The following is a 21,663-nucleotide window of genomic DNA, read 5'->3' on the forward strand; positions in this document are numbered from 1 at the left end:
CCACAACTTCTGAAAGGGAACATCATTTCATTGAGCGGTAGACACCAGTCTCAATGTGAAAGATCTTACTTGATCTTTTAGCAGAGCTGATGAAACTCTTCTGGCCTGCACAGCTTCTGAAAGATGTCTAAAAAAATAACAGCTGAGGGCATCACTGAACAATTTACAGGATACGTGTTTTCCTTAAGTTCTCACGTCTAACAGTTTACCTCTGCTTCCATAGAGGAAGTCTTTGATTCAAATTAGTGCAGCAATCAGTAGCCCTGCAAACCTCTTAATACTGCTTGGCAACCCAGAAATTCTCTGAAATAATGTATGGGTTTTCTTTTATGGATGCCTAGAAGAACTGAATTTTTAGTCCATTTATCACGGGGGAGAACCCCCCCAAATCCCCCTTATTGCCGTCGGGCTCGCTCGCTGCGCTCGCTCGCATACGTTGATTCGTTCTGCTTACGTCTCACCAGTTTTAAATTACACCAGCCGCCCCTGCCAACCCTCTGTGCTTGCATCAGACCAGGGTCGATTTTAGTTTCTTATGCCAAGTGCAAAAGGACAAATGATTTATGTCAGACAGCTTTTAGAAAAATTAATGCCTTTTTCTATTCAATATCTGAAATGACACTCAAATCAAGATCGTTGCTGCAGTTGTACCTCTGTATCTATCAACTTAAAGTTATTCAACTGATACCTAATCTCTACTCCATGAAAAATAGCACTTCTGCTTTCTGCAGGATTTCATGTTTGTCTTACCTCAATACATCTATAAAACATTTAGTGTACCAAATATTTTAGGGAATTTTGTTATGCAGTGGGATTTTAGGTGTCCTAACCATTGTAATTATAACATCTGTGTAGGTAAGCTTTCCAAGATGTTTAACCCTCATTCTGTAATTGTTCCAGTCTAAAGTTTCCACTTTAGTCTACAGATTGTTTGCATATAGTCATATTACAAAATACAAATAGGCTTAATGACCTAATCAGGAAGGACATTGGATGTATATTTTATTATATATGAAAATTAATTATTAGTTTGGGAGGAATTGTGTTCTACTTATCAGATCAAACTGTTTCTCTGTTTCAAAAAGCTTAGTTCAGCCCCAGCTAAATCAGGCACAGAACAGAAAAGTTAAATTTACAAAAAGGTACAAAGTCTTTAGCAGCACTAAAACAGTGCAATGTCAAAGCACAACTCAAGAAATATCGCACAAGGAAATTCTAAAAACAAAGAAAAATGTCATAAAATCCAATATAGGAAACCAAGCTACAAATGTTTTCAAATTTTAAAACAAAAAGCATCAAGAATATGTAAAGTAAGCCTGGGCAAAGCACTACGCTACGCTCGCGTAGTTTGCGAAGTTCACGCTACTTCGCACTACGCGAACTGCACGTAGCACAGTGCGAACATGCGTAGCATAGTGTTGCGTAGTGCTGCGGTCATTTTTTGCTTGCTCGCGGTCCTCAACGTCAAGTTGGCGACCGCGAGCAAGCAAAATGACATCCCGGCGAGACTTTTTCCTTGTTCGCGATCGCGAGCATGGAAAATAAACCTCCCGGCGAGATTCCCAACGCGAGGAGGTCAGGTTTCTCATTGCGAGTGGTCGCGTATACTCGCGACCGCTCGCGATGAGAAACTACCAGTTCGCGTTGAGAAAGCTGCAGCTCGAGTAAAAATCTACTCGAGCAGCAGAAAACTACAGCTCGCACTGTGCAAGATGCCATTTTCAATGATTGCACAGTGCCGGTTGCTTGTCCGCACTGTGCAATCATTGAAAATGACATCTGGCACAGTGCGAACAAGGTACTACGCAGTTCGCGAAGTGCTACGCGTAGCTCGCGTAGTGCGAACTTCACTTTGCGTAGCTTCGCGAAGTGCTACTTCGCGAACTACGCCCAGGGTTAATGTAAAGTACAATCATAAATAACTGTGTGAGGATCTTGGCACAACTTGAGGCCAACCTCGATGGAGCAGAGGTCATATACATCAAACTGGTTGTCCAAGTCAAAGTTTTTACCCCTCTAGTTTTTTTCGGAAGTCAAAAACTTCAAGAGGGCAAAGTTGAAGGGTGTATCTGAGAAACTCCCTTCAAATCCAGAGAGCCTCTGAACGAGGTACCACTGAAGCTGTTGGTTTTGATGGGAAAAGCTCTGAGCAGGAAAACTCAACTTTTACAGGCGTGGAAGTCCTCTTTTTAGACTGGTTCCTTTTTTGTGCCTTATCCCTATCAAAATTTCTACCTCTGAACTTAATCTATTTTTCGGAACTCAATACTGTCCAGAGTTGCAAGCCTAAAGCTGCATCCAATGATGTTCTTCCAAAATCAGACACCTTTGCTGTGAGGTCGTGCTGCAGTTCCAGATGTCAAAAAGTCAACAAATATTCAAATTCACATCTTTTAACACTTTCTGGAGCTGTTGCGTATGGTCTCTTCTAAGGTTCCCTAAATGTCAGCGACAGCACTTAGGGAACAGGACACACTTAAGAAACCATTGAGAACCAGCCCGGTTCTAGATGTGATTGCTCAAATGGTCACTCCTGGAAAAGGCCTCTTGCAGCTTGGTATGTCCTTATGGCAACAAAGGGGGGCAGCCAACTACTTCTGGGAGTGCAATTGTTTGTCCTGGGTACAAGTAGGATCAGGTCCAGTCCTTCCAGTCTCTTCAGTCCCTTTCTAGTCTCCCACAGGTCCAGAAGGTGTTCTGTAGTGCTGGGGTGGTACTTTTGTTCAATTGGCTAGCTAGTGGGTGGGGGTGGCTCCTGGAAACTCCCTGAACAATGGGTAAAGCATTCTCAAGGGCAAACCTTTCCACTTTTGAGGCACATCCTTCTTGGCTAACTGAAACCTATCCCACATTGGACCATTCTCTATAAATTCCAAGGTGGAGAAACCCTATTTCTCCTTATTTCTCCTTGCGAGCACTTGTGTGTACACCTAGACATGTATTTAAGGTAATGAGTAGTTTCTTGTCACTCAAATTTTCAAAACTGGTTCTGTGGCCACCTCCGTCCTCGACTAAAAGTGAAGCCAACAGGCTAAAGTGTTTTTGGAATCAAGGCACCCCTCTTCTTTTCAATAAAGTATAAAAGTACGGGTCTCCCCGGTCTCTTTTCAGTTAGTGAACTTAATGAATACTCTTAAACTGCCCTACATAAGTAGGTGGAGTCATATTCCACATCTGGAGCCATCTTGACAGGTCTAAGTCATTATCTCTGCCCTAAGGGAAGTGTTTCACACCTCGACAAAACAGCTCTGAAAGACTAGTCATAGGTAGGCCCATGGTAATTAGCATGCAAGGACATCTGGCATGTAAAGTATAACTTTTTAAAGGCTATTTTTTCAATATATTTACCAATGATCTATAGATCTATAAATATAAAGATCAGCGGTTCTTCATTGAACCAGAGAGACTGTAACACATGCAAAATACTCGAGCATAAGAACCTTAGTACTGCCCATATCCATAAAGTGCTCAAGAATAAGTGAACTGATTGCACATCTGAACCCATGGAGTCAGCATAAAGTAATCTGCACCCGTGCCTAATTCATGCCTCTGCCAGACAATACTGGGGTCTATATTTAACAGAGTCACCTGTGCGGGAGAGCATACTGGAGTGTAACCTCCACTCAAGTGATACCTGCATTGCAGGTTCAGTTGGAGAGTGATCACATTTCTGGTTTGCTTTCTGTGCTATTAGTGGTAAACATTAATTCCTAATCTTTTGCATCTCTCTACACATATATGATAAACAGTTTAAACTCATGGTGTAGTGCTGATAAATTTCCAAAGTTATCCAGTACAACGCCCAGGCCTTTCTTACAGACAAGCGTACCATCTCTGGTGGTTGTAAACATATCTGCAGCCAGAACACCACCAGACTACAAACTAAGAAGTGCTCTCACCATCTGGATCAACATCCTAATATCTATCTGGACCACATCAATGCTTCTCCAAATTATGAAAGAGTTGGAGAGTCGCATCTTTAAAACACACTACATTACAATGCCACACATTGATTTTATGATGGTATTTGACCATAAACAGCACTTCGCTGCCTTTTGACTAGGTTTCTACCATAGAAGTGCCATATACATACTTACATGCATTCATGCATACATGCATACAGACATATATCAATACATACATAATTACATGCAATTAATTATGCGAATCTGATGGCAAAGAATTGAGGGCTCAATGCAGGGCTCTGTGGAAAATCGCAGAATTATCCTGGAATGCAACTTGCAAAGTGGATGGACCAGTATCCATCAGGGTAGTGAAGAACATTACCCATACCATCCTGAGGGTATTCCATTTGCCAAAAGTAGAGATGGTCATCAGCTCTGAGGTCATCTATGTAGATTGAAAGGAACCACCGTTACTGTGGTCCCTTTCAATGTACTAAATGATTGGTGAACGGCTGCCATCATTTATTTTGATGGACATATGACAAATCTTGTGACTTGTTTTTGTTTTTCAAAAAGAAACTACCAAATTTGTGACTAGGAGTTTTCTCCGAGGGTGTGGCGCTCATTATTGTGTTTCTTTTTCCATTCTTCACCACCAAGTTTCACTTGTACGTATATGTTTCATAAACATTTGGTCGCAAAGGTTTTAACAAAATGAAAAATGTGACAGTGTGCGCTGTCCATTTCTGTCCTTAATGTAGCAGTCAAAATATTTTATGCAGCTTATTTGACACATAAATCTAGAACATACAGAAATTTATAGTGCCCAGTGAGGGGTGCAATGTAGTACCTTTATTGAAAATGCATAGGCATATAAACCAGGTTTGCAAAATTCCACAGGTCCCCAGATTCCATTGTGTCCACCATTTGTAACTGATATGATGCTGGAGTGTTTTCTGCCCTCTGTAAAGCCATATATGATAACAAATGGAATCAAGTTGATCACTTGCAGCATTGTGGATGCCTGCAAATTTCTGTAGAAAAAGACAAAGATATTAACACATATGATGAAAATATATCTTTATTACTTTTCAGCCTTGAATCCAAAACATAGTAAATTGATCCCAAGCAGAATATACACTGGCATAGTGACAAGTGAGTGTTCTGTCCAATATACCACCAACACACCCTTAAGCCTCTTCCTTGTCCTCATGTGTTCATTGTTTTCTTTGTATCCCATAGAAGAACTATCTGTTTGATATTTGATATGCATTTTTATAGAGCGTCATATATATTTTAAGGCATCTTGGCACTAGCTTCTGCACTATAAAGGGAATTCTGCATTTAAAGAGTTACCACGGCTACAGTGGTAGTTTTCTAAAAATCAGCAGTTTTGTTTCGCTTCTAAGGTCCCAGGGAAGTATTTTCCAAAGCTTTCAATTAGAATATGCGAAACTTCTGCCACACCACGCGGCAGTGTAAATTCTCTGCACACTGTTTTGGAGGTTGCCGTCAGAAGACATCTTCCAAGGGCTGCAGCAGTCGAGTGCTTCATGTGCTGTACACTGGCCTTGAATGCCACTCTCTTATTTATCAATACATCATGACACTGTGATAACTGTTCTACTTCAGTCCCTTCCCTAACAAGGGGAGATGTGTAGGTAAGAGAGTGCTCTTTGACCCATACATTCAGTCCCATGTACTGCATCCCAAATTCTTAGGTGGATTTTACAGTTTTGAGTAAGTAGGGCAATGAGGTAGTGTATACATTTCAAAGAAAAGCTTCCACCAGCACACTGATGTCAAAGGTCAAGAACATTTAGGTCAGGAGTGCATGTTAGTTTAGAAGAGCCCAGTAGGTATAATTTTGAGGCACTTGTCTATTGCTTAAATATGCTTACTTCTACTTACTCTTTGCCTTATCTCCCATATGGTTGCAAGAGGTCAGTGCACCTTCATCTAGGCCTTTGTCATGTGTAGAGTTGTGTTGGGTGATATGGCAGTTCAGTGATGCTTAGAATGCTCTTTGTGATTTTGCAGTCCCATTGCAGTACTTATGTGTTGTCTCCATCAAAAAGATCTACAGCATGTGAAAATTTCACAGAACTTAGTAAGACTTATGGAGCAATTCACACCACACACCTACACTTTGTAAGACTGGAAATAGATGTTACTATTATCCAACTAAATGATACTTACTCAGTTCATGGACAATAGAGGCTGCAAGGCTGACACCTAAACACTTGACTTCCTTATCACAGTAATTATCAAAAATGAGTAATAATAATTGTATTCATGGTCGATAATTTAAAATCATTACATGTAAACACTTAAAATCAGAGTTTGTAATGTACCATACTAAAACATGCTAATAAATAGCATAAAATAATGACATTCAATAATACAGCAACATTGATAAAGCACATTGCTGTTCCTTCCGAAATGATTCCGGAACCAGGAAGTGACCAAACGCGGAAGTGACAGGATGCGATTGTCAGGATTGGCGTGCCGCCCGGCTCTGTCTTGTGAGGTCCCAGCATGGGTTTTCCCGCTAGAGTTTCAGCCTGTGTCAGCCTCCACGCAGTGGAAGAAGTCTGTGAGGCTTCAGGCGCGGGTCACTCCAGCGAGCTCTCCTGCAGTGGAGTACATCAACAAGAACCGCTCCCAAGGCGACTTGGGCTGTGAGGCGGTGCATGTAATGTCCTGCGGGACACATTCTAGTGTTCCACAGGAAGCTAAAGTCTCAGCCACTCCCTCGAGGGCTGGACACACTGCACCCCCACACCCATCCATCACGGGTGCCACGAGTGACGTGGCCCCGTCAATAAAAGGGCACGGGTGCACGTGCTCGGTCCAGTTATTGTACCATAACTCCTGGTGTCCGTGTCAGTTCTTGCCATCATGTGGGCCTGAGGCCCAACAACACACTGGCGACGAGGCGGGTAGCTAACCCCGCATGCCTGCTACTCGGTGTTTTATTGTCTCTCTGGAGGAGGACAGGAGCCGCCTGAACACCAGTAAAAGCGTGAGTCTCCCATCATGCTTACGGCATTGCCGCCACCTCACTCAGACACTTACTGCCGCAATTAAAGAGCCCTGCGATCTTCACCAGGCAGCGACCCTGCCCCCCCCTGAGCAAGGCAGAGCTCTGACAACAGCGCTCCCTGCGTCTGCTGAACAAAAAGGGAGGTGCCGTGACGACCTCAGCCCCGCATGCCATGCCGCACCCTGCACTGCCCATCATTGCCCGGCACTGCGAGGACTCACCAAAGCTGAAGATACCGCCCTCCATCAGTCCCGCCTGAGGGATGAGGAGTATGTCAGGCGCCGCTGTGCCCCTGGAGCCGTGAGCAGGAGAAAAGAGAAGAGCACCGGCTGGAGAGACGGTGCTGACTGCACCAGGGCTGTAAAAGAGACTGCCAGCGGAGAGGCCTCCGTCTCGGCAAAGTGAAGTACAGGCCGGCCTCAGCAGCAGTGAGAAGAAGCAAGAGTACCCCCTGCCGTCTCATGGGGACAATCTGCAGTACTCAGGGGAAATAGACATGCTCCCTGCAATCCCCTTGCAAGGCCAGCACAGCCTGAAGCAGCCCGCCATACTGGTAAGGCCGTTTACGCAGCAATGTGGGAAGTAGACCACACACTTACTGAGGCCATTCCGGAGACCACCCCGACCAGGATTGAGATGATCAGCCTTCCAGCGCTACATGCCCCCGCATTGACAGCTCGAATTGAGCGTGGCGTCAGTGAGGAGAACCCTGGCCTACGAGGTGCCTGCAGCACCACCTGGCTGACACGAGCGGCACCGCACCTCCTACAAGAAGCAGTAAGGAGCAACTATAGAAGTTACTGTCTCTGCGCAGACATCCCCCGCGGCCTGCTGCAGCAAGAAAGTTGCCGTAGCCCAGCAAATAGCGGCAGCGCTACCTGGTGATCAAGGTGCCACATCACACATGTTGCATACCGGCACCATGCAAACACGTACGCCAGCAGAACACTGACTGCACCCTGTGACCACAGGAAAGGACTTTGCTTCCAACAGCAGCCCAGTTACTGGCATGAGTAAATAAACCACACACCATCACAGGGTGACACAAGCCTTAGGCATCTAGCAAGTGGGACACAGCCCTCAACAAGTGAGGAACTCTTCCCTGAACGCAATGGAAAGCCCAATGCTGCCACCACAGCACCCAGGGCACACCCAGGAAGGACATCGTCAGCGTTGCCCACTGCAAGTGGCCCTCCATGAGCACACATTTAGGGATGCCTACCAAAAGAAGGTAAAGCCCCGCCCACATACTATTTGCACAACCGTATATAAACTCATGGCTAAAGCTACCTCGTCACCCCTGAGCCCCGGGACGGGTGCCGATCCATGCGACGCTACTAACCGAGGACTCCATTTCAGCCGCCGCTGCCACCAGCATCGATGTCAGCACCATCCGGTGGCCAACAGTGCATGCCAGACCCACATCTGCACACACGCAAGCAGCGCCACGTGTCGACACCACACAGAGCCTTGCACCCGCTCCTCCAGCACTCAAAACCTGCGACAACCAGGGCAAGCCATCAAAACGACCGCAGCGCCACCTGGTGGCTCTCCAGGCGCAACGCGCTGAAGGACGGACATACTGTCGGGCTGGAGCGGATAGCCAGTTGGGCCCCATGACCGTCACCGGAGGAGAGGCCCTAACACCCCACTACCCTGCTGGAAGTGACTGGATCAGCAAAAGGAGACTGCGACGGGATCCTAGCAGGAGGATCTGCACCGGCGCATTCAAAGAGCGGTCCAGCACACTAACTGCCCACCATGACCAGCATCATATAAGCAAGAGCACAGCCTGCAACCTCTGCAAGGTATGCGGAGAGACTGACAAACCCCGCAAACAGCTGCAAGAAACTTGGAGCTACACACAGACAACCACCACCACTAGCAAGAAGTGGATGACCAGCCAAGACAACAACGTCTCCAGGGAACTGCCCCCAGCAACAGCACAAGAAAGACTAGTGCAGAGCACACCCCACACGTGGCTGCCCAACACCACCGACGGTGAAGAGGTCGCATCACCCGCCCCTGCTGGTGAACAGGCACAACCACCAACCACATCACAGGCACCCCGTAAATAAAAGGGCCCGGGTACATGTGCTCGGGCCAGTTATTGTACCATAACTCCTGGTGTCTGTGTCAGTTCTTGCCATCATGTGGGCCTGAGGCCCAACACCACAGTGCAGTAGCACGGCGGTCCGGCCATGGTCAGGGACCTTCCTACTCCGGTCCCTACTGATGCTGTTGGTCCAAGTGGGTGGAACTGGAGAAGTGCAGCTGGTGAACCGGCGGGGATCCTGAGGGCACCAAGAGGGTAGCACAACCTGGGGCAACCAGAGCAGGGGAATGTACCCAAGAGTCCAGGCGGTAGGTGGATGCTGGTTAGTCTAGTGCCGCAGTGACCTCCGATAGGTGCTGAGATGGCCGGCAAAGGCTCTAGTGGCTAGCTCCTTCAGAGGTCCACACCTGCTGCTGTCTACTTCAGCGCTATGGCTCAGTGCAAACATCTTGCGAACTCTTGTTATTAAAGCACTCTTGCCTTCTAAAACTCTTCATAACTAACAACTTTGCTGGGGCAGAGATTCGTTTGCAACTCTGCATGTTCAAGCAATCACTTTTTGTTACGCAGTGTATAAGGTAAAAAAATCAGAAAGGTATCCATTAAACGCCTGCCACCATAACCTTCCAGCACCTTCAGATACTCAGTATAACGCGGTTGCCAGTTCCACCGTGTGCTCAGAAAGGACAAGAGGTGTTCCAATAATTGCCCGGGGTAGACAAAAGTGATATAACAGGCTGATTTAACAGACTTGCACACAAGCAAATAGAGGCTGTAATGGAAAAAGGGGGATTTTTTTTTACGACTCCAGAGGTTTCGACCATCAGCCTAAACGCACAGGGCAAAATGCAGATGAAATTGGGTTTTCTAAAGAATCCAGTAGACTCTTTACTTACATATCACAAAGATGCAAGTGGACTGCAAAGCCCGTTATGCCCATTTTTGCCTTTTTTTTTTGACCTAGCACTTAAAGACCAGAAGATACCCCTTGAGCCTGTCATCCCTGAAGAGGTTAAAACAAGAAACCTGCCTTTCAGTGGGAGGACTGTTCAAAATGGTGTCTCCAAGCTATGGAGATAAGGCAAACTCAGGTGCTCAGCTCAACAAAATGTCACAACGACTCAGAGATTTCGCAGCCTGAGCTGGATAAAACTCCTGAGGGTAAGGTTCTCAATCCTAACGGGCTAGTGATATCTAAATGTTTAATAGAGCCAAACAGTGACTCTATTAAGGACAAGGTCACACAGGTAGTGGTTGAGGTGCACCAGCAATGGCAACAGCCTGAAGTTTCAAGGGCTTGAATGGTAATGATCCTATCCAGGGAACTGACCAGCAAACAGCTATGGGTGATTCTCTAATAGGACAGCCAAATCCTATTAGAGCTCCGGTGGAAGAGGCTCAGTTGGACAAGATCTTTCCACCCTCACAGATGGGGCCTCAGGTCGATACAGGAAGAAGGAAGGACTTTGGCTGGTCCCCCCTTATCGGTGACCCCAGACATCTCTCTACAAGCTGATGCATCATGGCCCCTGGCCGGGGAGGAAACAACAGCAACACGTGGGATATTCGGCTCTGGTCATTCCAAGCTGTAGTCATCGCCTTAGCATACCAGTCTAGTAAGTTGGACATCCAGATGGACTTATTAAACACAATGGCTCTTTATATCACTGCAATTGATAAAAAAAATAGGCACATTGAATTTGCTGGTCCAGTGGGGACAAGTGGGCACTCAATATGTTCCTTCATGCGCCTGCAGTCCAGTGTTAGGAAAACTGCCATCTCTTCCAGGAATTTTAGAATCTGACATTAAAGTGCAGCTAAAGACAGCTCGGAAAGCAGTGCACACACCTAGGTAATTAGCTTTGACAATTGGGCTCGTAACAGTAACAGCAGGGTACTGGACTAGTAACTAGTAGGTACTGCTTGAGAACTGAAAGTTGTGTTATCCCCCCGCTTCGAGAGGCAGTAACCCATATAACTAACACTTTACTAAGGTCTGCTCCACTCTAAGACATCACACAGCCAACTAAAAGACAGCCCAAGAGGCTTAGGAAAGCACACAATAAAAAGTTCAATCCAGGTAAAGGTGAACTACAAACTGAACAGACCGGTCAAGTCCACCCCATCTAAAAAACACAATAGCAAACATAACGGCATCAGTTAATATGCTGGAAGAAGAGCTCGATCATACTGAGGCAGCAGATATAAACAACTGTGTGACCAATACTGACAGCAGTCTTGCAAATATGGTAGCCCTAAGCAATATGGGTAAATCCTTACTATAACTGGATCCAAACCTATTATTGGAAGCTCTCCCACTACAGGGAAATAAGAGTCTTAAAGCATCAAGGTCTGAGCATGAGCAAGTACCAGCAGGAAGAAACAGGCACACAAGTGGTGAATCTGTCTTTTAATTTTTTTTAAAAGAACAGGCCACAACAACTGTTATTCTGGCAAACAAGGAAAATAAAATTGGGGCTGACTAGGGGGTGTAGCCTCCCACCAATGAAAGGACAATCTGGTACAAAACAAAACAGACAGGAAAAAAGTATGAATCTCTGAAGAACGCTTGCCACCTGAAAATTCACATTTATACCAAAGTAAAATTCAAGAGGAACCTTTCATAAAATCATCAAAGGGTCAATGCTACACATGGCTCAAGAAATCCTGTCTCTACGCCATATTGTGTCATCTGACATTCATGCAGTCACTTTTTTAAATGCTCTAATTTCTGGTGGAGAAGAACTGACGACAATGACCTGGGCAATGGATTTGCTAGTGGAACAATTATGGGCAGAGAAGCAGGTTTTTTTTTAATTACATGCAAAAAGGATGAAGCATATACTTAGTTTCTTCAGCCTGACAGGCTTCAGGCCCATGCCCCGGCAGCAGGGGAAGGGGGTGACCAGAGTTTACATGTACTGAGTAGAAACTTTAATACTCCCTTGGATCATCTCCAGCCTACCGCAGTATCAACACTCAAAGGGCCCAGGAGCCAATCGATCAAGCTGCCCAGTGCCCCGATACATCTTAAATGATCAAAGTATAGAGGACCAATTAGCAAGTCAAGACCAACACGTAAACTCAGACTGGTCCCGGCTTGTGGGAATTTTTTTTTTCCTGCATCACAAAAGACCATGTATAAGTGACAGAGAAATCACCTAATTGTTAGCCAATCGCAGAAATCCTTCTTGTGATGTGTTTGGATTATAGAGGATCTTCTTGGAAAAATGGATGATGATGAATTTTTAAGTTTATCAGATCATTTCATATGGTGATTATGCAAGAAAGACGGGCCCAGGAAGTGATGGATTTTCCAGCATATTTGGGTTTTTAATAAACTGGCGATTAAAACAAAAATAATTTGATGTGCCACTGGAGGTTTGGGATTGTATGAATCAGTGAAATTAGATGTCAGAATAGAACAAATTATCATTGACCCTCCTAATCTGTAAGCAGCAAAAGTTTGGGTCAATAATTCACCAAGTACGTTCCTTTTGTTGATTATGAATGTTTATCTCCATCCACAATCAGGCCGTAAAGAAGAAACTAGTGAGATTTTATTGGTCTTCATATCCATTCAATGTACATCTAACCCTGAGGCTCATATTGTCCTGACTGGTGATTTGAATATGTATTTATTTCAGATGAATCAGAAGGATCAAATAACGAAAACTATTGACCAGATTTGGCATATTCCACCTCTGCAATCCTTTAAACAGTGAGCAGATACACGTGGGAAGCAATTTGCGGCCAGTATGTGGGGCACTAGGGCCTGGGAGGTTAGAATGGCTGGGTGGCACCGGACATCCCAGCTCATACAACGCACTACTCTACAAACTTCAAGGCAGTTATAGATTACACTTTAGTGTGTCTGTCCTTATTGCACACAGTGACAAATTACATTTGGGAAGTAGGCTAGAAAGTGATCACCAACCATAGATGATCAGTCTTAATCTAAATGTTTCATCGCAAAACATTCTCCACTGGAAATCAATCATTCCTCAATGTCTAATTATAAAGAGCAGCAACAGTAGGCAACATGCATCAACAGAGTGGAATAACAAACCAGAATCCAATGGGAAAAAAATAAGCAAATCAATCCTCCACCCCTTGGATCATTGGTAGCACTTTTACAAGATAAGCAAGTAGGCCATTACAGGGCCAGTACTACAATTATGCTGGTGACCTTCCAGACAGCCAGGGAAAACATCAGTTCAACTTACCATTGCAAAAAGAAGCTAAATCACACCTTGAGGGTCTTGAGAAATAGCTCCAACTCAAGCATATGGAGTGAGGTTTTACCAAACTTTTGAGCGCTAAATAAAAAAGCTGTTTGGACCAAAGCAAAAACAGAAGCAGATCAGTATTAGTGCAAAATCCTTCTAGCTTCTAAGCATAAAGATGCCAAAGAATTCTTTTTTAAAGCTAGAAAATCAATCAAACAGATGGAAAACTCACTTTTCATCATCAAGTATTTCAGAAACTACGAGGTCAAATCATCTTGCAGAAATGTATGAGGGCACAGTCACATTAAAGATACCCACAAAGGTGGATAATCAAGCTCTGAGGGAAGTCCCATTTAAAGCGTGTTCACCTGGTATGGTAGAAAAAATAATAAGTAAAAGCTGTTGAGACGGGGCCCTGGGACTAAATGGTCTAACGCAATCACTCTATAAACAAAACCCGCTAGCCTGGGCAGACAGGTTGGTCACTTTATTTAATCATGTCCTTCTCACTCAAGAAATACCTGATAGCTGGAGGGGATCAATATTGGCCCCTATACACAAAGCTGGTAAAAATTCTCTACCCTTCAATTACAGGTTGATAGCCTTAATGGATTGTGAGGCAACGTTTTTTTCTAAACGCCTCCTAACAGATCTCACAGCTTGGGTGGAATTCAATACACTGCTACTGAAAAACCAGACTGGTTTCATAAAGGTAACTGGCACAACCACTTACATTCAGGCGCTGGCTCTTTCAATAGAACAAGTAATGTGTTTCTCTGTTAAACTCTATTTGTGTAATGTTGACTTTTGTTCAGCATTTGATGCCGTATAGAGAAATATTTTTGGGGTAAAACTGGTAAACTGGGGAATTTCTCCCTCTCTTCTTAGTGATCCAACCTCTGTACACGAATACCTGGACGAGAGTCAGTCTGGGCTGTGGTTTAACAGTATAAAAAAAAATCCTACAATAAACAGTTTAAAACAAAGCTGTGTCCTGGCCCCTCTCTTGTTCAATTTGTACCTTGCAGATATTAACCCTGCTTTGAACAGAATCAATTCACAATCCCCTATTGTGACTGGTGTTAATGTTTCACATCTATTGTATGGCGGTGAAATCGGTTTGACTAGTTATACTAAAGTGAGGCTACAGTGTTCAATTAACAAAATTGTACAGTATGCTGCTGATCATGAGTTAAACGTCAAATTAAGTAAAACTAAAACCATGCTAGTCTGGGAAAGTGTTGGAATTAGCATGCGAGTATAGATATTTGGGAGTGATATTTGACTCTAGAGGTCCATTAAAGAATCAGTGTGCTGCAATTTCAAGAAGTCAACTAGTTGTTGTGTTTGCCTCACTACGGAACACCTTACAAGGCTTGTCTGTTAAGCCAATTTTAGAAGTAATGGCAGCCAAACACAGCCCTTCCTTGACGTACGGTGTGGAGATATTAAGAGGGATAGCTGATTGTTAGACTTGGGGGTCTCTAGTTGACACAGGTATGCACTTGTGACAAATAGGGACCCTCGCCTCTAGTCAGGGTAAGGGGGTACACTCCTAAAAAAAACCTGCTCATCCCCTTGGTAGCTTGGCACGAGCAGACAGGCTTATCTCAGAGGCAGTGTGTAAAGCATTTGTGAACACATACAGTAGCCAAGTGACAAAACTACAGATGGACACCACACCGGTTAAATATCAAAAATAAGTATTCTTTATATAGATTTACCACAAGACCATTAAACGACAAAAACACACAATACTGTTACTTTAAATGGTAGAATTTTGCTTAGTTCTCTTAAGTTCTTAGATGCGACACTTTAAGTCAATGCACCTTTTAGATGTGAGACGCAGGGCAAAGAAAGTGTTGCAATGATGTTGATGTGATGAAGTTTTTGGTGCAAAGAAATAAAGACGTGAAGATCTTCCAGATGCGGCACGCTTCTCCGATGTTGCGAGAAGACTCAAATACGATCCTTCAGCTGCAGCAGCTCCGAAGGCGGCACGCTTCTCCGTGGAATGCGAGGCGTTTTTCTTGATGTGGTGCAATGCGACAACTACGATGGCTGCGATGGCGACACGCTTCTTCCTCGATGCGAGACTCTTCTCTTGATGCGTTGCAATGCGTCAGCTACGATGGCTGTGATGGCGACACGCTTCTTCGATGTTGCGAGACACTTCCTCGATGATGCGAGATGCTTCCGCTTGATGCGATGCTGCAGCGGCGACACACGTTACGAGATGCGACAACAACAGCTCTGACGGCGGCACGCTTCTCCTTCTTGAGTCACGCTCCCAGCTCCTTTCGACACGCAGTCCCTCAGAAGCCCAACAACAGCAGCAGGCACTTCCAAAGAAATCTGGGGAGCTGTGGGGTGAAGTCTGTTGTTCCTGAGACTTCAGCAGGAGGCAAGCTCTTTTCCAAACCCTTCGAGATCCTTCACAAGTTGAGCAAAAGTACACACAAAGTTCCTTTCTCCACTCTTTGGCAGTAGGCAACCCCTGCAGGCCAATCCCCCAGTTTCAGGGATAGTCTCTCCTCAGTTTCTTCTTGGTTCCTCTCCTCAGCAGAGTTTCTTCTTGTTTCCCAAAGTAATCTAAATTCTTGGGATCAGGGTCCGAATACTTATACCCCAAAATCCTTTGTCCTCTGATGGCAGATAGGCCTTTGCCTTGTTCAAACCAGTTCTGGTCAGTCCTTGAGCACTTTGTTTACCTGACTCCTTCTTTTCTTTCAGAGTGCAGGGCAGAGACATCAGACGCACCACAGGAGGTGGAGCCAGCATTGTGGAGGGAAGGCACAGCCCTACTCAGGTCCCAGGTGCAACTCCTCCCACCCATCTAGATGCAGATCTCTCTATTCACCACTGGGACACCTCACCCTGTCTCCTGGAATTCCCCAGCCCTGTCACTCAAAACTCCAGACAGGGAATACACAGCCTAGCGAGGCATGTTGAATGGTTAGACAAGAAAATGCCTACTTTCTAAAAGTGTCATTTTCAAACACATAATGTTAAAACCAACTTCACTAAAAGGTGTATTTTATAATTCTGAGTTCAGGCATACTAAATTCGAATTTCTAAAATGTTCCCTGAGTCAGTTAGGATTATAAAATGTAATAATCAAACTGCCCATTCTGGCCTATGGAGAACAGGTAGCCTTGTAATAGTGAAAAATGGCTGTAATTCACTATTAGAACATGCCACACATACCAGGGCCTGTCGTACCTTATCCTTACAATGCACCCTGCCCTTGGGCCTACCATAGGGGTGTCTGATATGAAGAAAAGGGAAGGTTTAGGGACTGGCAAGTGGGTGCACTTGCCCAGTCTGCATGACAGTACCAGACTGCACGCAGGCTCTGCAATGGCAGAATTTAGACACATTTTTACAGGCTGCTTCTGTGGGTGGCACAACCAGTGCTGCAAGCCCACCAGCAGTATTTGGATTTACAAGCCCTGGGCACTCCTGGTGCCCTGTACTAGGGTCTGACAGGTAAACCAAACCAACTAATCATGGAATCACAAATCATACATTAATTTACAATAGGGAGCACTTGCACTGTGGCACTGGACAGCAGTGGCACAGTGCCCTGAGCAACTAACACCAGCAAAAATACATGAGGCAACATCAACAAAAATGGAAGGGAGACCCATGCCAAGGTGCCAGGTCTAACACTGATAAAATCATACATAGCCTCATGATAGGAACCTATCGTCGTCTTTTTACTCTACCTCGGCAGGCCTTGCCAGCTCAATTTCATTTAGAATTCACCCTTAGGAGACAAAACATAAGTAGCCTGCCGAGCATACTTGAAATGTTGTCACACATTGAATTTTCTTTTCATGTCGGCGTTATTGTAAAATCTGTGAAGTTTCTTATGTAAATAATGTTGTATTCTCTTTCTCTACATTTCATAGGTCCTATGGCTCTTGCCCTCGGCCGTCTGGGAACATCTGAGGGACTAGGACTGAATAAAGTGTTGTTCATTTTAAAATGTCTTGCAGCTTAATATTTATCTCGATGCTAGTTTGGTTGCAGGTTTGGACAGCAACACGACAGGTGGAGCCAGGATTCTCGATGGTAACTACATAGTCAAGATGATAATTCCTCTCTCCGTGGCCAGTCTGGGTTAAAGTCTGCGAAAGGCAGTGCGAGAAGCCTGATAATTGTGATTTGCCTTGGTGCCTGGGCTGTCGATGGTTGCTCGAAATAGGGCTAGGCTTACCCCAAGATTCAGTAGAAGGCATCCAATGTACTAAAGTCAGTTCTGTGGTGGAGCCTTTCGGTGTCTCGCTCAAATGAAATGTTTATGACCTGCATGTTCACTGCGTTCTTCCAGGCTGTAAAATGGACTATCCCAATTATACAGACTGGAGGGGTCAGTTTCCAGAAGACTTGTGGCCACTGCCAGCTGTGTATGCCATGGATAGCCTTCCTCTTCGATCATGGTTTTAATTTGCGCTTTGAGTGAGGGCACTGGAGCTCTCAGGGTCCTGATGTAATATTTTATGAGGTCTACCAAGCATGTAAGGTCTGGGATTACGAGACATAGTTCCATAGCCTTCCTCTCCTGGCCTGCTGGGAAAATATAAAGATTTGTTTTAAGTAGTGATTTGAGAGTTCATAAGGTACATTCAATCAATTAATCAATGAATCAATCAATCAATCAAGCAATCAATCAAGGGTCTTGTAAAGTGTGGCTAAACACCTGTGACGGTCTCAAGGTGCTGTCCAGCACTCCAGCGTAGGCTATGTGACCATAGTTTAGGGAGGGTATTAGTTTAGCTCTCAAGAATTTTAATATAGTTTCTGCAGTTGAACTGTGTAAATGATGACTTAAGTGTTTCATACTGTGGGTGACCCTGGTTCGCTTGCTCCTGAGATATTTTAGGTGGGCCTTTGGTTTGGCCCTTCCAAAGAACCAAACGCCTAAATAGTTATGGCTTGTGCATAAGTTTATTTGCAGGTCTCCAAGGTGGCATGGGCGGTGTTGGACTTGGCCCTTCTGGCAGGTTCACCCCTAAAACTTTTTGCTTTTATTGTGACCAAGTGTTAGTGATTTTTGGCTTCTGCGCACTTTACCACTGAGTCCCAGGGTCAAGTGCGTGCGTGTAGTGAGGTTGGCCTGACCTCCCATAGGAATGCATGGGGGAATGTAAGTGTCCCTGGTAGTTCCTGATGCGTGGGGAGTGCAGGTGCGAGTTTGGTATGTGCGGAATCGTGTGATGAAATGCTGTGCGATGATGTGTGCAGCATAAATGTACATAGTGTGGAAGTGACACTTCTAGAAGTTGGCATTTCTGCGTGCAGTGTGAGATGAGTGCCTTGTCTGGCGATTGGCTGGCTGAGGTCATGTGATGGGCTAGGGAATCCCCAGAGTCAGGATGAGTCACCCAGTGGTGAATGGGGAGGTCAGCAGCTAGATGGGTGGGAGGAGCACACCTGGGACCTGAATAGGGCTGGGCTTTCCCCACACAATGCTGGCTCCACCCCATGTGGTGCGCCTGATGTCCCTGGCCTGTCCTGTGAACAGGGAGAGTGGCTGAGCAAAACAAAGTGCTCAGGAACCAGTTGCAACTGGTCCGCCCCTTCCCTGCACCTTTGGAGACAAAGGATTTGGTGTATAAAAGGGGGGTTATGACCCCATGAAAATGTTCTCTTTTGGATCCTGACAGAGGGGGGCTTGCTGCTGGTGGGGCCCAGGAGGGACCACCATGGGGGCTACCTCCCTTCTGGAGGGTCCGGTGTGCTGGCCCCTAGGCCCTACCTTGCCCCCTGGACGCCTTCAGGACCTTTTGGACCTTCTTGCTGGTCCTTTTACTCTGCCAAGGCTTTATACAGCCTTCTAGCGCCCTGGGAGCGCTTTATCCTTATATTGCCAAGAAAAGGAGCGTGTATGCTCTGCAGCGCTCAGCTGCCGTCTTTGTCCCCAGAGGGAATCCCCAGCGTAGGGATTCCCCTGTAATGGCTGCCGAGCGGGAGCCCACCCCGAAAATTGATCTAGGTTGCGGGAGCCCACCCCGCTTGTGGGTTTTAATTAGGAGGGAGCGCACCCCTCATTGCCGCATCTGTATTTTATTGATTTGAATGCGGGAGCCCACCCCGCTTATGTCTGCTTATTGACCATCTCGCGGGTGCCCACCCCGCATTTTACTGAGGTGCGGGTGCCCACCCCGCTTCATCTTTATTTAAAATTGCGGGTGCCAACCCCACACTTTACCCAAGGAATCACCGCCGCGGCCCGAGCCGCACATCTAATTCCTTCCGGGCCGCTGCCCAGCATGACCCGGAAGGCAGGGACTCTGTGGGCGGGGCTTCCTGGAAGGGAAGCCCCGCGAGAGAGCAGTCCATCGCGAGGAGAGCCCCGTGGTGGCGGCCGAGATGCGGAGGAGTCCCGGGTCCCAGGAGGGGGCCCGGGTGAAGAGGGCAGGTAGACAAGGCCACCCACGGCAGCAAGAGACGTGCCGCTGCACCGCGGAGGAGCCCCCGCCAGGAAGAGAATCGCCGGTGAGTGAAAGTGGCTGGGGGGGGCTCCTTGTGAAGCGCTGGTAGTGCCTGATTGAGGCACAGTGCCGGACCTGTCTCGAGCGGCCCCGCCTGCCAGAGGGCCGCTCCAACGATGGGAAAAATTGTTTATGGAGCCTAGGTGGCTCCACCGTTTGGCCAATTTTGTTGAAAGGGCCCCTGTGGGGGTCCCGAGGGCCCGTGCTGCCCCATATTGCCAGTGTTCTCCAGCCGCCCCACTCTGCAGGGGTCAGCTGCAACGTTTGGGGACATGGTTGTTTTTTTAGAGCCTCTGTGGCTCCAACGCTTTGGGGGCATGTTTACCTTAAGAGCCCCGTGTGGCTCCAACGCTATGGGGACATGTTGTTTTCAGAGCCTAGGTGGCTCCAACGTTTTGGACACTATTTCAAGGGTCATTGAGAGCCCAAGCCTCATTTTACTCCCCCAGCTGCGCAGCACTTAGTGCCAGCTGCAGCGTTTAGGCCCTGTGCTTGTCCCCAGCTGCCCAGCAAGTACTGGGCAGCTGCCACGTTTATGTTTTAATGGCGCAACCTGGACCCTAATGTGATTGAGGTGTTATTGTGATTCATATAGTAATGCTTATGGTGTTAGGCAATGTACTGTGTGTAGTATGTTTTGCGCACCCTGTGTTATTCCTCTAAATGTGATCTTCTATGATTATGAGGTTGTTTTACCTGTTTAGATTTCTGCTAGGGAGATTATACTTCCCTGTGTGATGTACGCCCCTAGTGTAGTTATACTTAGGTGGTTAGGTCTAATGCGTTAGAATAATTAGAAATTGCATAATGTGTTTATGCCCCTGTGATGGATGCAGGATAGGTTTTATACCTGATGCTAGTGTGATGACGCTGAGGTCATTATTGCACCAGTAGTTACTGGTTGTGCTCTACAGTGATAAATTGTGTTACAGTTGGTATATGTTCTACAAGTACAATTGGTGATTTGTGCTGATTCTGACAGTGGTCCATGTGGCCCTGTCCCGTGTAAATAGTTCCTTGTAAAATTCTTCCCAGTGCCAGTTGGCACATTGTAAATTATGTGATTATCATCTAATGTGTTTTATTATAATACAAAGGCTATTTTTTTATATATAACCTTGTGTGGAGTTTCTTTTGTGGTGGGCCTAGGGTGTTGTTGCTGTGTGCGCACGCAAACGCTTTACACATTGCCTCTGGGATAAGCCTGACTGCTCGTGGCAAGCTACCAAGGGGGTGCGCAGGGGTTATCTTTGGCATGTAACTCCCCAGCCCTGACTAGTGTGGTGGTTTCTGCCTGGCTTTGGCGCAAGCCCTAGCCAACCAGAAATCCCATTTCTAACAGGCGGTTTTCCTGTTTGGGTATTTCCCAAGTGTTGGACCCGGCCTCGTAGAATGGCCCTCCGTGCCCCCGCACCACCGAAACCTGGTGCCTGCAGCCCAAGCACGCGGCCCAGCCGACCTTTCCCACCAGGACACCTGCACCAACCCCGGACATCCCCGTCCATGGCCTCTCTCCTTTCGGCCACCCCGGGCCCGCGTGCCCACTCCCTGCAACAAGATGGCCGCCCGGCTCCAGCGCGACCCGGGCCTCAAGGCGCCACTCCGGCTGGAGGACATCACGCTTCCAGGGGATGAGAGAGGGAGGAGCAGTTTCTATCGCACCTCTGAACTCCCCTGGGACGATGGGTTTCGATCGGCCCTCCGGCCTCCCTGCGGGCTGGCTCCGTGCCTGCTGGGTGTCTGGGACTCCTCCCGACCCGGCCCTGAAAGGATCAAAAGACAATAGCAGGAAACCCCGACAAGCGGCCCCCAGGTGACAAGACCCCTGCCTGCGCAGACTCCGGACATCAAAGCGGGGTCGACCTATAACAAGGGGTGCTCTGAGACTGTCCGGCAGATTCGACGCTGGAACAACGAGAGCCTGCTG

The 21,663-nt window shown here is 46.5% G+C and overlaps 1 protein-coding gene across 2 annotated transcripts in view; it reads right to left on the bottom strand.

The window, feature by feature from the left end:
- LOC146813269 (vitelline membrane outer layer protein 1-like) overlaps window positions 1-21,663 on the bottom strand; it is a 169,926-nt gene that overhangs the window by 31,604 nt on the left and 116,659 nt on the right. The window contains exons 1-2 of one of the 2 annotated variants that reach the window (XM_085614739.1): window positions 13,234-13,339; window positions 4,756-4,939 (exon numbers count right to left, since the gene is read on the bottom strand). In XM_085614739.1, the coding sequence (XP_085470865.1) occupies window positions 4,756-4,920 (165 nt within the window). In that variant the 5' untranslated portion in view covers window positions 4,921-4,939; window positions 13,234-13,339. Of the gene's footprint in view, window positions 1-4,755; window positions 4,940-13,233; window positions 13,340-21,663 lie in introns of those variants that run through there. The other variant, XM_085614738.1, reaches the window with a different exon arrangement.

The sequence above is a fragment of the Triturus cristatus genome, chromosome 7 (assembly GCF_964204655.1).
Source record: "Triturus cristatus chromosome 7, aTriCri1.1, whole genome shotgun sequence".
In the NCBI taxonomy this organism is placed as follows: Eukaryota; Metazoa; Chordata; class Amphibia; order Caudata; family Salamandridae; genus Triturus; species Triturus cristatus.